At 43.1% G+C, this 16,698-nt stretch overlaps 2 protein-coding genes across 10 annotated transcripts in view; one reads left to right on the top strand and one right to left on the bottom strand.

Annotated features, from left to right (window-relative positions):
* Window positions 1–8,650, top strand: part of PARP6 (poly(ADP-ribose) polymerase family member 6) — a 34,206-nt gene extending 25,556 nt beyond the window's left edge. For 4 of the 5 annotated variants that reach the window (XM_042475650.1, XM_042475649.1, XM_042475648.1 and 1 more), the window contains exons 19-22: window positions 5,571–5,650; window positions 6,282–6,345; window positions 6,924–7,008; window positions 8,120–8,650. In XM_042475650.1, coding sequence (XP_042331584.1) covers window positions 5,571–5,650; window positions 6,282–6,345; window positions 6,924–7,008; window positions 8,120–8,222 — 332 coding nt within the window. In that variant the 3' untranslated portion in view covers window positions 8,223–8,650. Of the gene's footprint in view, window positions 1–5,570; window positions 5,651–6,281; window positions 6,346–6,923; window positions 7,009–8,119 lie in introns of those variants that run through there. The other variant, XR_006104672.1, reaches the window with a different exon arrangement.
* The window catches only part of PATL2 (PAT1 homolog 2), a 741,315-nt gene that overhangs the window by 417,137 nt on the left and 307,480 nt on the right, over window positions 1–16,698 (bottom strand). The gene's annotated exons all lie outside the window — the stretch shown is intronic.

Here is a 16,698-nt window from a genome sequence, read left to right as displayed (position 1 = left end):
GTGTCTATCTCAGTTCTTGCTGTGTATCCAAAAGCGTTGCAAACTTTCTGGATTCAGATCATCTAGGCTTGTTAAATGGTGAGAGTGATCTGTCTCACTTTCCTCTCAGTACATCTAAATTCTATGGCGGGTGCAGCTTGTTGATATGCATTCTCAGCAAACTGGTGGGATGCAAGCACACCTGGTCTTCCTTTCATACATAGTAATTCTTTTCATCCATTGCATGGGAGAGGTGGGATTTGGGCCATAGGTATGTTTGGTTTGTACTGTCTGCCATCTTGGAAATGTTTGGGACTGGGGTTATGTGGTCATGAGAAGAAACGGTATGTGAATTCAAAACAGGAGTGCCTGTTTCTCCCACACTGAGTCACAGCTGGAAAATTATTTCTGGACTACAGCTCCCAGAATCTGCTAGCCAGCATGGCAATTGCCTTCGTTGGCCAGAATTCTGAAATTTGTAGTTTCCAAAGTAGCGTTCCTCAACTTTGCTTCCAACGGAAGGCAGATTATTATACTATAGTTTCAAGCTTTGGTTGCATTTCCTATTCCTTAATGATGGAAGATTCTCTTGAAGAGACATGTAAGTTTATCACCCTGGAACAGGCCTGTTGCGTTATGAAAGGGAGTGGGATGGGAACGGGAGGCAACATAGAATGCATCTTACCGCACAGGAGAATTCTGCTGCCACCAGAACTTCCCATTTCATTCTGGATGCATTCCCCAGGGGCCGATTTTCGGGAACTGTATAGAAGCGTTCCCGAAATTCGGCCCCTATGGAACACATCTGGGACAGAATGGGAACTTCCGGTGACAGGCCCGTTCCAAACCTGTTCCTGTGCGATAAACTTAATGGTATCTAATTTAGGATTTGATCTGCAGGGATGTTTTGTGTGCTAGAGGTCCCAGGTTCAATCAATGAATTTTAGGCAGCAGTGCAGAAGAAAAGCTTTTTTTCCAGAGCAAGCAATAACTGGCCTAGCTCTCTTGTTGGCAGGTGAAGACCTTTCTATTCATCCAGGCCTTTGAGTTGTAAATTATGTCACCAGAATGCTTAAATACCCTAAAGGCACCAGATCCTGTCTGAACTTGGAAGCTAAGGAGGGTCATTCCTGGTTAGGATGGGAGACCACCAATGAATGCCAGGTGCTGTAGGCTGTATTTCAGAGGAAGGAACTGGCCAAACCACCTCTGAGTATTCCTTGCCTAAGAAAACTCTATGAAATTCATGGAATTGTCATAAATGGAAGGCCACTACAAGGCATATGAACAGATGCAGTATGGCAAAGTGGTGTGTTGTATTTTATTTTATTTTAGATTTCATCTGTTAATTGTAATTATGTTTGAAATGTGTTTTAGCTGTTTTCATCATGGTATTAATATATGGTTATTTAATTCTTCTTGAATTTTTGTAAAATGGGATTTTAATTTAATCTTTTTAAAAACTTCCTGAAGCCACCGTGGATCCCATCCTGAAAGATAGTTGGCCATAAATCCAACAAACAAACAAGATTCTGTTCCATACAAGCTGATCAGACATTTAGTAGCTTGTGTGAGTGAAGTATAGAACACTACGGATTTCTGCACTAAGCTTAGAATTCAGATCACTGGAACTCTAACTAGCAACATTCACACATTCACCCTTAGACCGTGCCTTGGACCTAACCTCTATGTATTGAGCGTCCACAGTCAGACTAGCATCTGAGTTTACACAGAGAGGAATTATTAATGTAATGTATGAGTTACATCTATATCCCATCTTTCCTCCAAGGAGCTGACATGGCTCTCCCTTTCCTCTGTTTTATACCTATAACAACCCTGTGAGGTAGGTCAGGCAAAGATGAAAATGGAACATTTAGATTAAGGTCTAATCTGATATTTTAGGGACACAGCAGCTATGGATTCAAAATTCTCCTGCATCATCTTTTTAAAAAAATGGTTGTGTAACATGGTGACGTTATTACATCCAATATTTTCTTTTTCATCTCCATGCTCCACTTCATTCAGTCCTTTATCTCAGCACATACTGCCTGAGGCGACTGCCTCATTCCATCTCTTAGTAGCGCCAGCTCAAAGTCTTTGTCTAGGGTGGCTTCCTGTTCTCCTTCTGCTGACTGGTTAGAGATTCTGTTTTATGATGTTGGTTGGATTTTGGTGAGAGAAATTCTGCTTGTGCCAGTTGCTGGTTTAGGGGTGTGTGTGTTTGTGGGGGGGGGGATTCAATATCACTTTTTAAACAACTGCACTAGCTGATTCGGAGGTGCCTGTGTTTTATGAAGTGATAGTGATGAGAGTGGATTTTGTTGACCACAAGTGCTGAGACAGAGAGTATAGTCCTCTGGATCTGATAGTTGCCTTGCTGATGCAAAGAGATCTTGTAGCACCAGTGAGAATAACTGAAAGAAAGAAGTTGCAGCATGAGCTTTCGTGGACTTCAGTCTCCTTCCTCAGATGCTTTTAGGAATGCACTGAGGAAGCAGACTGAGGTCGGTGAAGTTTATCTCTTAATTTTGAATGAAAAGAAAGTGGGGCCAGAACGTATTCATGTGAATTTGCTAGTTCAGCAAATTTACATGAATTCAAATTGAGTTTGAACTGACTTAGTTCCCATTGCCCAAAAAATAGCTTGCCATTGCCCGAAATTGCGTGTTATCAACTCACACAATACCGTGAAACCCCATGATTGCGTTCGGACTGACTTCCCATTGCCCAAAATTGTGTGTGGTAGTCTATCACGCAATAACGTTAAACCCCATGATTGCATTCAGATTGCCATTGGATTATACCTCCAATTTCCCTTGTCTGATAAACTCCAAAGAAAGCTCATGCTGCCAACTTCTTTCTTTCAGTCAGTCTCAAAGATGCTACAAGATCTCTCTACATACTGATTCTACAGACTGACACAGCTATATCTTTGAATTGCTGATGCAAAGCTATGGCAGTGATGGAGATGGAAGTGACTGCCACATCTGCAAAGCGTCATGGAAGTGTCAGATAACCTAGAGACAGTTTGGCACAAGATGGAAGGAGGCTATTAGATAAGGTGGTGTCTTCTGATCATGGCCCTTGTCAGTCTAAGAATTTCCATGAGTCTCTGACTCCCACTCATTTATCCCTGGCAGCTGGTGGCTTACATGTCAGTGGTGAATCTGCTCTGGGTTTTAATCTGAACATGCAAAGGCCTGTGCAAGGTGCTGAACCCATCCTCAAAATGGGTTCAGTGGTTTGGATGGCCTTTTTAACATTAGAACTAAAGCCTGGGAGCAAATTTATTGTCCCACTGATAGGGAAGCCCTCGGCCACTAATGATTATCATTATTATATTTGCTTATTCATACTTCTGTATTATTATTTCCACAAAGAGTTATGGGGAATATGCAAGGCCTCCCTTGCTATTCATTTTATCCTTTTCACAACAGTCCTATGAGATTCATTCAATGTTCAAAAGGAACATATCAGAGTAGGCAGTTGAGCTATAGGGAATGGATAGAAATCTCATCTTCCTGGAGTAGATTGAAGGATGTAAGAGCCAATGAGAGGGACCTTTACTTATCTGCTGGGACAGATTAATTGCAAATGGAGCTCAGAGATGGTGAACCTGTGACCATCTGGAGGTTTCGGGATTACACCTTCCAGTCCGTTGTAGCCAGCATAAATAGTGGGCAAAGGATAATGAGAGTTGTAGTACTGCAACATCCAGAGGGCCACAGGTTCCCCACCTTGGTCACGAAACTTCAAAAAATCTTGCCATCTCCAGCTCTCTTGCTGTTTTCCTTTCTTACCAGGATATGGGAGTTATTGCTTTTTTTATTCATATGTCTGTACTATCCTTTCCCCAAAGAGCTCCTGGGAATATGCAAGCCCTTCTTTGCTCTGCAAAATGTGGCTCCAGAGTACCCAAGTCAGTCCTCCATATCCATGGATTTTTTTTTATCTGCAGATACAAGTATCCATGTCTTGAAAATATTTTAAAAATGTATACATTTCAAAAAGCAAAGCTTGATTTTCACATTTTATATTAGGGACACCATTTTACTATGTCATTGTATTTAATGGAACTTCAGGCTCCAAAGATTTTGGTATCCACAGGAGGGGGGGGGGGGGTCCTGGAACCAAACCTCAGTGGATACCAAGGGCCCACTGTATTCCAGAGCTACCCCATTTTCATTACTCGATTGCACTCATTTCTTGTGTTCAGCTGTCATGATAGCAGTCCAAGATTTCCTGATTTGTCCATTTATTAAATCTGAGTCTCTCTTATCCAAAAAGGTTTCTGAATGAATAAGAATCAGACCAGACAGAAAGAAGTGGATGCATGTAGTCAGTCACTCATTTCTGCACCAGTTCAGATCATTGAAACTCTAGCTAGCAACATTCACCCTAAGATTGTGCCTTGGGTCTAACCTCTGTGTATTGGATGTGTGCAGTCAGACCAACCTCTGAGTCTTCACAGAGAGGGATTATTCTTGTATGAGTTACGTTTATATCCCATCTTTCCTCCACGGAGCTGACCTGGCTCTCCCCTTCCTTTGCCTTATACATATAGCAATACATACAGTATTTTTTTAATTTTAATTTTTATGTATTTTATATTTATGTATTTTTATTGCTGTAACCTGTCTGGATTCATTGTGACTGAGCGGGCTATAAATAAATCATTTATTATTATTATTATTATTATTATTATTATTATTATTAAGTAGGGCTGGCAAAGATGAAAACAGAACATTTAGATTAAGGGCTAATCAGATATTTTAGTGGGCAGAGCTGCTATGGATTCAAAATTCTCCTGCATCATCTTGTTTTTTAAAAATGGTTGCAACATGCTGATGTCATTGCACTGAACATTTTCTTGCGCATCCCTGTGCTCCACTTCATTGCTGACACTTTTAAAGGGGTAGGGAAATGTTTAACTTAACAGTATGCTCCATCATGCATGTGTTTTTGAAACATCTTTATTCCTTTTTTTGAAAAGAAAAATCTATCCTTCTTTCAAACCATTCATGGTTCTCTCTTCCAATATTACCCCACAACTACCCTGTAATGTAGCCCAGACTGAGAAGAAGGGGAGATGGCCCCAAATCAACCAGCAGAGGGTTTTTAGCAATGGTGACCTGGTTTTATCAGAAGATGTGTGTCTTACACCTGGATTGGTGCCAGCCACTCTCCATCATAGAATATGTTAGGTCTCTAATGATGATTTTTTCCCTTCTTCTGTAAACTGGGGGAGGAGGAGCCCTTTTCAGCTGGGTCTGATAAAACTCTGATGTGTGTTTGTGGGAGACAGATTCCATATATCCATACCCAAATTGAGTCACTGCCATTGCAAAATTTTGCCACAGGTCTAAGAACTGGAAGAAGGTAGTTTTTGTCTTGCCCTGAATGGCTCTTTCCACGTTGCTTCTTGCAGAGAGCTCACTGGTTGTATTTTCCCCCTTGTTGCTCCTCCTCTGCACCCTCCACCATAAAACGTCACATTGCAGAGTGGTAGAACACCTTACTTTTAAGCTACAGCATTGGCTTGGCCCAGTATACTGCCTCCACTTTTCTTACTCTCTTTATTGTCAATGCAGGGATGGGGAAAGGGCAGCACAGGATGCCTTCAAAGGATGAGCTGGTGCAGAGGTATAACCGAATGAACACTATTCCCCAGGTAACGCTATGTGTTTTTAATTGCTGCATTTTAAAAATTATTCTATGCTGACTTGAATCCTATTTTGGGAGAAAGGCAGGATATAATTCCAATAAATAGTAATGTGGACAGTGCTGAGTTAGAGGGATCAATAATTTGATTTGATGTAGGGCAGTTTATCATTTTGCTGTGGGCCTCATGCATCCACTCAGTCAGAAATTCAGGTAAGCAGGAGCATAGTTAACATCTGTAGGAAGCAACTGGTTGGTAAATGGTTTTGTGTGTTCTGGTTGACTGTGGCATATTTGGAACAATTGTGTAAATCCATTACTGTTTCTTCTAAGGAGCAATGGGACCAAGGCATGGCTTACCTTGCACTCTGCTTTTTCTGCATTCTGCCCAGAGTCTCATAATTGGCTGGTTCTGTCTATTCCAAACAGTGTTCTTGTTATAGATTCAGATGATGGTGCACTAACCTAGCTTTCCCCAACCTTAAGCCCTCTGGATATATTGGACTGGAACTCTCACTGCCCCCAGACAGCTCTCTGGGGAAGATGAGAATTGTAGTCCTTGGATTGGCTGCCAGGTTGACAACAGCTACTTGGACTCACAGAAAGGGAATATGATTCTTGTTTCTCTGATTTGCTTGCAGACTCGATCCATCCAGTCCAGGTTCTTGCAAAGTCGGAATTTGAATTGCATCGCACTTTGTGAAGGTAAGTGACAGAAGGAAGCATGGATATCTTCCCCTTAAAGTCGCCCCCTCGTTACTAAAGTTTTCCCCTTAGGTGTCTTCTGTCAGACTCCACTTGAGTCCAGGGTTTGGCTACTATATTCATGCAAATACTATGTTTAAGAATGGTGTTTTTGGGGAAGGTATAGAACTATAATGCCAGCCTTGTCTGATCGAACCAAATGTCCAGTTAGTTCAGCAGTTCACTTCCAACAGAGGACAGCTGGATGCTTCAAAGAAACCTAAAATTAAGAGAAAACTGAAACATCTGTGATTTGCTCTCAAAGTTTGAGATTCAGAAATATACTTCATGGAATATGAGAGTTTCATATAGCAAGGATGACAAATGGCCTTTGAGACAACAAAGCATCCTGGCCCACTGGTGTTTCTGGGTGAATGAGGTTGATTTCCCAACTCTTTGAGTTGCACCATTTGACTATCTTTTGTGAGATGTTTTCTTTGGAGTGCAGGGTCCCATCTGTTGGGTCCCTGATTCCAAAAATACCCGGCCATAACCAGCCATCCTTCCACATTGCTGACTGACCCTTCCTTCATTTGCAGTGATCACATCAAAAGATCTCCAGAAGCATGGCAACATCTGGGTTTGCCCTGTATCGGACCATGTCTGCACCCGCTTTTTCTTTGTGTGAGTAACTGAATGTCTTGGATGGGGAAGTGGTGCTATTCTGTTTGTGGATGGAACCAATCAATATCATGGACAGTACCCAGCTTGAAAAGTTTGCAGAAAGAAGGCAATTTTAATTTAAGAAGAGCTGTGCTGGATCTGACTAAAGACCTATCTTGTCCAGTATTCTGTTTGCACAGTGGCCAACTACATGTATTGGCAGTGTGCACAAGCAAGGCCTAATACAAAAGGTTCCTCATCCTAGTGCTTCCTAGCCATAGCCATTCCATGACATTTTTGTTTCCTGTGGCAGATAAGATGACATACCCTTACTATTTTGCATAAATATCCAGGCTTGGCTGACAGTTGAATCTTGTGTTGCTGATGGCATCAAGCCTTCCACCTCATATGATATAATAGGATAGTCGAAGGGACACAAGCCAGATCTACTTTTCAATAGAGGAAAATATTAGGAGCCAATGAGGCATAGTGGTTTAAGTGCTGGACTACAACTCTGGAAAACAGGGATTCCCAGCTCATGCATGAAAACCACTGGATGACTTTAGGCAAGTCACATGCTCTCAGCCGCAAAGAAAAGCAATGGCAAACCTCCTCTGAACAGATTTTGCCAAGGAAACCCCATACACCTTAAGGTTGCCAGAAAAATTGGAAAGTACTTGAAGGCACACAACACACACCCACACATCCACATCCATCCCCACACCAGGAAGCACAGCCAGGAAGCAACTACTGCTACCCTGTAGCATCTGCCATGTGAGCAACTCACTCTCCCTTGGATGGAAGTCAGGCTTTTAGCAGATGACTGGCTGCTGAGATGGGGACTTTTTTTTACAAGGTGTGAAGTACTTTTCAAAATAGATGTGCTTTTAAAATGACTTTTAATTCAGTTTTGTGTTTGTGTTTTCATATTAGAACAGGCTCTGTTTTTATATATTTTTGTTGTGAGTCACCTTGAGTCCCAGTTTTGAGGGGAAAGGGTGGGATGCGAATCAAATCTGTCACCATCCATCCATCCATCCATCCATCCATCCATCCAGTATTTGATGCTTGCAGAAAGTATTGCCATTATGCCTCTTAGCCTGATCTAAAATGGGTTCTTTCTTCTTCACAGGTATGAAGATGGCCAAGTTGGAGATGCCAACATCAATACTCAGGACCCCAAAATCCAGAAGGAGATCATGCGTGTGATTGGCACTCAGGTCTATACAAACTGAGGGGCTGGAGGATGCCCTTTATTGCAACATGTGCCAGCATTGTCCCTGTCCCCCACCCTGGGCAGAATGAGCCAGGCATCGGAGGCTACACACAAAGCAATGATAACACTGGCTGGATGAAGACCAAGACCCAAGGGGTTGGGGGGAGCAAATGGGCAACCAGCATCACTTCTGAGTGGCCGAGGTCTGTGGGAGTGCCTCCAGAGGGCTGGCAGAAGCTCCTGCTGGCTTGTATGTAGAATATATTAGAGACGCTCCAACGGGGTGGACTTGGACCCTTTTCTGGTGAACAGTTGGGATAGCTGACGTTGCACTCCTGCGTTTACAGTGATGAAATTTTCAACAACAAAAGCAAGCAAAAAACAAAAAAGGGGGGAAACCCACAAAAATGAGAGGGTGTGAGCAAATGGTTTTAGCTTATTAAAATTCTGTTTAAAAAAGCTCTTGTGCATCTGCACAGACTTATTTGTGTGTGTGTATGTATGTTTATGTGTGCATAAATTGTGTGCACATACAAGGTCAGTGTTGTGTTTTTCATATTGCTGAGTGAGCCGCTGTGGCTGTCAGGGCCACTGTCATTCAGTCTCCATTCTCATGGAATGAGTGCTTTTGACATCTCAGTCACATGTTGCACAATTGTTTTTAAAAGGACCACTGGGCTAGCCCTGCTGCTTTGTGGGGTGAGCCAACTGTCTCAGCAAGCAGATTTTAGACAGAGTTTGGAAAAGTTGCTGGACAATAGTTCCTAGAAACCCAAGTCCAAAATATAACTTTTCCAAGCTTTGCTTTTACGTGTTATGCAAAGGCAGTGAAATGTTGGTCATTTAATTTGCTAGTACTTTTAGTACTGCTGGGAGGCAGGTGAATGACATGTAATAATTTTTGTTTGGTGTGCAATTATGATTTGGCTAGCTGTGGATACAGGATATTAGGAGTGGGAAACTGTTGAGGATTGGTCCAGAGACTTTGAAGAGTTGTACCCTCCACAAAAAACACTCATTTGTTTGCCCCTAAATATCCTCTAGATGACAGGGGAGTCATTTCCCCCAAATTCTTGCTCCTCTTCCAGGTGTTTTAGGCCCAAAAATAAAGTTTTTTTTCTTTTACCATAGGACTGAAAGTCCTCTTCTGGACCTAAAATTGCACCCACAACTCCTGGAGGGCATTTTGGGACAAAAAGTTTGAATCCTGGAAGCCAAAAATGAACAACTCTGGGGGCCACATGTGGGTTGCAGGCCTTACTTCCCCCACCTCTGGTACACTTTGACTTGAAGGGATACTAGGATGCTCTGTCTCAGGGAATAAAATGTCTTAGACCTCCCTTGAAATGGCAGGTGGTACTTTGCCTGCAGTATTGCCTCATTCTCTGCTGCTTGCAGCTGCACTCTGATGATGGAGTGACACTGCAGAAAACCTGCCTGGATGTACCCTTTTTTGGAACCAGCTCAAGATACTTAAGTGTGGGTTTTTCCTCCCATCATCAAGGAAGTATCTGCCTAATGTGCTAGGCATAAACATAACTGCTTTCAAAGGTTCTTCTGCCAATAGTTATTTAACTACAGTTAAATGATAACCTGCAAATTGCTAATGGTGAGATGGGCAGTGCTATTGCTACCATTACAAGAGTCAATAGACAAACTGCAAAAAGAGAAAAAGAAAAGCAGCCTGCTGGAAAAAAAATCAGCAGTCTCGTAACTAGGATGAATTTGCTTCCATTGTATTTGGAAAGGGTTGTAATATGTCAGGGATAAAACATGGGGAAACTACAGACTACTCATCTCACTCTTAGAATCCCCTCCAGCCTGCATGCTCAATGGAGAGGCTCTGGGAGTGTGCTCACACCCCCAACAGATACCTGCCCAAATGTCTGGCAGGTGTGTATTTTGGGTTTGTGGTCTCTGTTTGCTTGATTTGAACTCCTACCTCTGAATCATCAAACCAGAGGCCATGCATTATTCAATAGGAGATGACATGTCCCTGGATTAATCCCTGGCATCTCCAGGTTGAGTTTGGCAAAGATCTGTCTCTGGAACCCTGGACAACTGTCCCCACTTTATGCTGCATGACAGTAACCCTTTCCTATTGATGACTCCCAATTTCTAAGCCTAATGTCTGCTTGGGAGGGGAAGGAAGGCCCATCGGTTGGTTGGAGGATGCTTGCAGACTGCCTCTGACTGGAATAGATCACACTGACCTAGATGGAGGGATAGCTTAACTCAGGCTAAGGCAGCTTCCTGGGAGCTACAGGTAGGAAGAAATACAAGTTTCAGCTCTTCTCCATAACCTTGATATCTGGGGCTGATGGGAGGTGTAGTCCAAAAATCTGTACAATCTACCAGGTTGGAGAAGACTGACCATAAGCTGTCAAAAATATGCCCTTCCCATGAGAGTCTGGAGTGTGTCCAAAGGAGGGTGACTAAAATAGTGAAGGGTCCAGAAACCATGCCCTATGAGGAGTGATTTAAGGAGCTGGGCATGTTTAGCCTGGAGAAGAGAAGGTTAAGAGGTGATATGATAGCCCAGTTTAAATATCCTTAATGTCGTATTGAGGAGGGAGCCCGCTTGTTTTGTGCTGCCCCGGAGACTAGGACCTGGAGCAATGGGTTCAAACTAGAAAAAAAAGTGATTCCAGTTCAACAGTAGGAAGAACTTCCTGAGAGTAAGAGCTGTTGGACAATGAAATATGCTGCCTCAGAGAGTGGTGGAGTCTCCTTCTTTGGAGGCTTTTAAACAGAGGCTGGATGGCCATCTGTCAGGGGTGCTTTGATTCTGTGTTCCTGCATGGCAGGAGGTTGGACTGGATGGCATTGCGGTCTCTTCCAACTCTATGATTCTAATTGGAGCACCTTGGATAGCTCCCTTGCAGAAATCTAAATCCTGGAACTGATTCATTGTCCCAGTGACATGGGAGCTCTCAGGCCACCATTGCTGGAGGTGAGTATGAGCTGAGTATGTCATATAATTTGTCCTATTCTTGTCCTATAGCTTGTCCTGTTCTCTGAGTATGTCCTATAGCTTGTCCTACAGCTTGTCCTGTTCTCTCAAACTAGCCTTGTGCAATCAGGTTTAGTGAAAGACACCCCGTTTTCAACTGGGAGTTGAGTTTGTGTGTGTGCATGTGTGCTTTCCTAGAACTTGGAAAAGTCTGAGAGATTCTGAAGTATCATCTAGAAAAGTCACTTTTCCCAGCTGTTTTTTTTGCCAGCCGGAATTGACATGTGCGTGTGCCATTTTGGTCCTTTCCTCAGGCTGGAAAATATCTTGGGTAAGCCTAGCTGTTTTACTAGGGCACTTAATGTCCACAGACACCTGACCATACCACCTCTGGGTTATGCTCTAATGCAAGGGAAGTGCTTCAGTTAGCATAAGAACACTTAACATTAGGTTCTAAAAGTGTGTACCTCAACAATAGACTTGAGCCTTTCAGGCTGTTATTACATCACAGCCTTTTGGGGAAGTATTGGAGGCCAAGATGTGGCCATTTGGGTTCATAGCTGCATTTCCCCAGTAAAATTAAAGAATATGTTCTTACCTACATGTCAATGGCTGCAACAGGTTGAGGATGACCCCCCCCCAGAAAAAAACCCTGTAAATAAGAGACTCAAACATGAACCATCCGGGCAAATTCCCACTGGACTGTGCTTTATTTCAGTCTAAGCAGAATATCATTAACTACAGAGCTACAGAGCTACAGAGATAACAATGTCCATTCGTCTTTCTTTATTATACTACAAGAAATCATAAGAAGGAATCAGTCAAAAGAATTGTAAATCCACTGGAATGCCAAAACTGCTGCCCCACACCTGGGGAGGCAGCGTTCCTTTTGGAATGACAGAAACAGAAAGCCCATTTGGGGAAGGCAAGTGGCAGGGTGAGAGGATTGTCCTCCAAATCACCATTTGGTCAGAGGACTCGGTGGAAAAAAGGAAATGAATGCTTGGTGGCTAGTGAATCTTGTCCTCCTGAGAACCTAGCTGGGCATGAGTGGTCATCCTGCTTAGAAACTACATGAGGAATGAGTTACCCTAATGGCCAGGGCAGACTAAAATCAGTTCTTTGGGGCTGAGGATTTCTATGGGCAGTCAACAGGGAGGGAGCCATCAAACATCAGCCTTTGTATGCCTTGGGACTTATATCTTTTGGGCAGAAGAAGAAATGTAACAGGGCCTCCTCCTCTTCCCCAACCCTTGATTAGATGTTCCACTTTGTCCTGGGCAATACTTACCTCTTCATACTTTCCTATTTGTCCTGTTCTTGTTTTTAGTTTTGGTTAGGCACATAATACATTTTTGGGAACTTGGGTTGGTGACCTCCTGCTGAAATCACCTATTTTAGCTTGCAGTGGAGATGGGAGAAAGAGTCTGATTAAATTTCTTTTAAATATCTTTTTACCCCAAAGGAACCATCCTCTGTATAACCGTTCTACATGTGTGGATGCAATCGCTTTCCAAAGTCACCATGTGGACACGTGATCTTGGCATCATTTCTAGCTGGGCTTTCCCTTGTGCCTTTTGGTGCTGTCATATTTGAAGTGGCCTCCCCTTCTGGATGACCCATGGTTGATGCATGCCTTACCATTTGTAACTGTGTGTCTACACATTTTATCATTTCAGCTCAGAGCCTAAGTTTGGGTACCAAGAAAAAAAAGTATGACATACCAGACAAGATGGAAACCGGCATAAAGTCCATGGGTTTTGAAGGCTCTTGGGTGAAAATCAATACACTCCTTGGTTTCCCAAACAAAAGCTGGAGGAAACAGCGAGAAGATTAAAATGATCATGGTAGCCTCCCTGTTGACATGGCTCCTGGTTCCTTCGAGAGTAGCGGTATGGAACAGCTTTTGTTAGTGGCAATCTTGCTTGACTGGTAGCAATTTTGATAAAATGGTCTCTTCTCCAGCTTTTTGCACAGCTGAGCTGGAGCCTTTCATTCTCCTGACAGCCATAAAAGAAACGTGGCTAGCTAAACTACCACTGCATCAGGGCCATAAGGACCAATGCATGGCAGCATGGCTTCTGTAGGCCTCTAGAATGCTTTTTTAAAAAATAATACAAACAAAGAGAAATAGACAAGCACAGTCCATTTCTGCAACAGGAGTTGGCATTTGGAATTTGACCATTTCCTCCTCTAGTGGACAGGTTCTTGGGAGAGCTGTGGTCGCTGACCCAAACGATCGAATCCTAAACCCCAGAAACGGGAGAGGCGTCCAACATAAGCGGTGAAGGGAAGGCACTCTTGCTCCTGTGGCATTCTTTTCAACCATACATGTAGAGCAAAACAGTCTCAGTATACATAATGTTCATGTCCCAGAGCCCAATGCTGACTTTTCAAACAACTTGCAAGCAGGGGGTTGACTCAGGAGCGGTCTGACTCCAGCAAGCCCAAGCTCAAATAAAAATGTATTGGCTCCCCATCCACCCACCATGCAATCCCATCCCAATAACGTACAAAACCATTTATTTTTTAATGGACACAGAGTTTCCACCCTGGAAAGAATCTTAGAAACACAATGAGGCCTGCATCTGAGAACTAGGCAGTCGATACCAAGGATACCCTCGATTTCATGTGCAATGTGATGAGCAACCAAGCTGGGGAACAGAAACCTTACCTCCCACCCAAGTTTTCTTCTTTGGAACCTCCTTATCATGAGACTTTCTGCTCCCTGGCAGCTACGAATGGCAAAAAAGCATCTAAGGAAGGATCAGAGTGACGGCATGTGAGAAGGGCGGGACTGGTCTGCTTAAGACATCAGAGGTAGCTTTGCAAATAAGAACACTCCTACCGTCTCCAACCCGTGCAGTCCCTTCAAAGGTAGCAAATAGACTATGGTAGCAAAAAGGTAGTAGCCCTTAGAGAGATGGCAGTTGCTTCTGTAGCTGATTGTGCTCTGTGGAAGCTGGGGGTCACGAAGAAAGCAGCAGCCAATGGCAGAGTGGTGGTCTTGGGGAGAAAGACCCTCTATAGACATGGTTAGGTGAGGACAGATGGATTAGGTGAGGACAGATGCCATAAAAACATTGGGGGCAATCTGGCATTCTCTCTTCATGCATCTGGACCACAGCTCCCATCATCCACAACTGCAGGTCATGCAGCCTAGGGCTGGATGGGTGCTATAGTCCAAAATATCTAAGGGTAGGATGCCTACTGGCTGCCTAAGCATCCTCTGTATCCTTTTTCTTGTATATCTTATGCAATTGCAGGTAGGGCAAATGTAACCCTTGGGCCACTGAGGCAGTTTTCTTCCATTCCTACGCTCTGCCGGGAACTCAGGTCCTATCATCCCTGGCCTCTTTCCTGGAAAACTGGAAAGGAATGTTATCTGTGGATTTATTTATTTATTTATTTATTTGAAATTGTGTTTTTTAAAGTTAAAGCTAAGCTCCAGTTCTTTCACCTTGGCAACATTATGGATACTCCAAGATCAGGAGTTTATCCACCCGTTTCCAAAAAAGTGACATTTCAAATTCTCAGAAGTTACAAAGGAAATTTGCATCACCCATCCTATTTTTTTTAAGGTCTTCTATTCTCCACTCACATTTCTATCTCCTCAGTGGACTGGCCACAAATATAAGGACTCTGGCTTCTCTTTTACTCTATAAATTTACAGAAATTTGAGCCCATGTTAACTGCCATGGCAGCCTCATATGGAATCCTGGGATTTGTAGTTTGGTGAGGCCCTAGAGCTCTTTGGCTGAGCATTCTAAGCATGCAAATCCCAGCACTCCATACAATAGAACCAGGGCAGTTAAAGTGCAATAGTTGTATGCACACAACTGTGTATCATTTTATCCTTGTCTTAGGCAGCAAAAAATAAATCCTGGGATGACTCTGTTAGCAGAACAGCATCTATTGAAGGTGGAATCAGTTTCAGCTTTAAACCTTGGCACCTGCAGTTTTAAAAAATGGATTGGGCAATAGGTAATGTGGTACGCCAGTGTTTGAGAACTTGTAAAATTGCTTCCAATAGAGTAGACAACATTGAGTGCAGTGGACAACTAGCAGGTAAGGCCATTTACAATGTACAATGAGTATTTTCATTCAGGCATGGGAAGCCACCCATTCCCTGCCAAAGCATCCTAAATCCATAGTCTACTCTCCTGTCTTAAGTTCCTATCACTTCACTCACTGTATTGCTTGTAAGGATTGGGCATTGTTTGCCAAGTAGGATCAAGATCTTCTGCAGCTCTTGCAACATTCAAGCGGAGCCCCCAAAAACTGCTTGGAGCTTTCCTTGGATTAAGAACAGAACAATGCACCTGACTGGCCCTTGCACAGACCTGTGGCAGTCCACTGGGATCATACAAAGGAAAGGGAGGAGAGAAAGCAGCAGGCCATTTCAGAATATACCCCAGGTTCCTATATAGTCATGACTGTATAGGCCAAGCAGAGGGACCTTTAGGCCTTCGTGGTGGTTTGGTCTACAATTTCATGAGCTTGGCCAGTGATAAAGGACTGTGAGAGCTGTAGCTCAAAGCATCCAGAGGGCCAAAGGTTTTCCATCCCTGCAACAGGCCAATGCTTCCATAGCCCTTTCTAGGTGTGGATGAAATAGGATCTCGTTTTTGTTTGCTCCAAGGTTGTGTTAAGAGCTAGGCAAGGACATCTTCATGAATTTAGTTCTTGTAGTCCTTGACTAAATAAGTCTTACACACTGCAGAAATGGTTTTCTCCTCCTCACTGTGAGAAAATAATTAAAAAACTGTGCAGTTTTTGAAACTTCACAGTTTGGGCCTTATTCTGTGCAAAAATGCCCCCCTTTTTACATTAAGCAGCAGTTTTTGCACACAAAAGAGTATTTTGCCCCCAAACAATTGGAAACTTGTTTTCTGCACAAAAAAACTAATGCACATTTTTCTGTGCAGAAGAAGCCCTGAACTGCCAAGATTCTTGCACATCTAGGATTATCCTTGTCAGAGATTCCAGATACTCAACCCCCCACCTTTCTTTTTCAACATTTTAAAAAATAGTTTACCCTTCCTGTACAGTGGTTAGAACCCACAGATTTCACTGTTTACATCCTCGTCCATGTTTGCAGATGACAAATTACAAGTGCCATCACATCTCAGCAGCCTAACCAAGCTCCCAGCATCTTTCAATCAACTTCAGTTAAACCCTCAATGCCTTCCTGGGAATAGTGGGAGAGCCATATTTACATCAGTATATAAAGCCTGCCATAGAAATTTCCCCCTACAGATCTTGGCAATGAGGAATGAGAGAATAGGGTGCATGATGAAAGCCCATTTTGTAGCAAATGGTGAAGAGGGAAAGTATCTTTGCAGGATCACAACAAGGCAAATAAAGAAGACATCTTGCCCAAAGTGAGCTGGTTTCTTGGTCTAGCTGGCAGACTAGTTAGTTAAAGGCAACTACACAGGGAAGAAATTCCCTTGGACCAAAACAGAGGAAGGTGTGTCTCCCATGCAGGCTAGAAGATGGTTTTTAGAACTCAATCACTACTGAGGTTCTGCTGGTACTG

Source organism: Sceloporus undulatus, chromosome 6, assembly GCF_019175285.1.
Source record: "Sceloporus undulatus isolate JIND9_A2432 ecotype Alabama chromosome 6, SceUnd_v1.1, whole genome shotgun sequence".
NCBI lineage: Eukaryota > Metazoa > Chordata > Lepidosauria > Squamata > Phrynosomatidae > Sceloporus > Sceloporus undulatus.
This window is presented reverse-complemented; position numbering and strand designations above follow the sequence as displayed.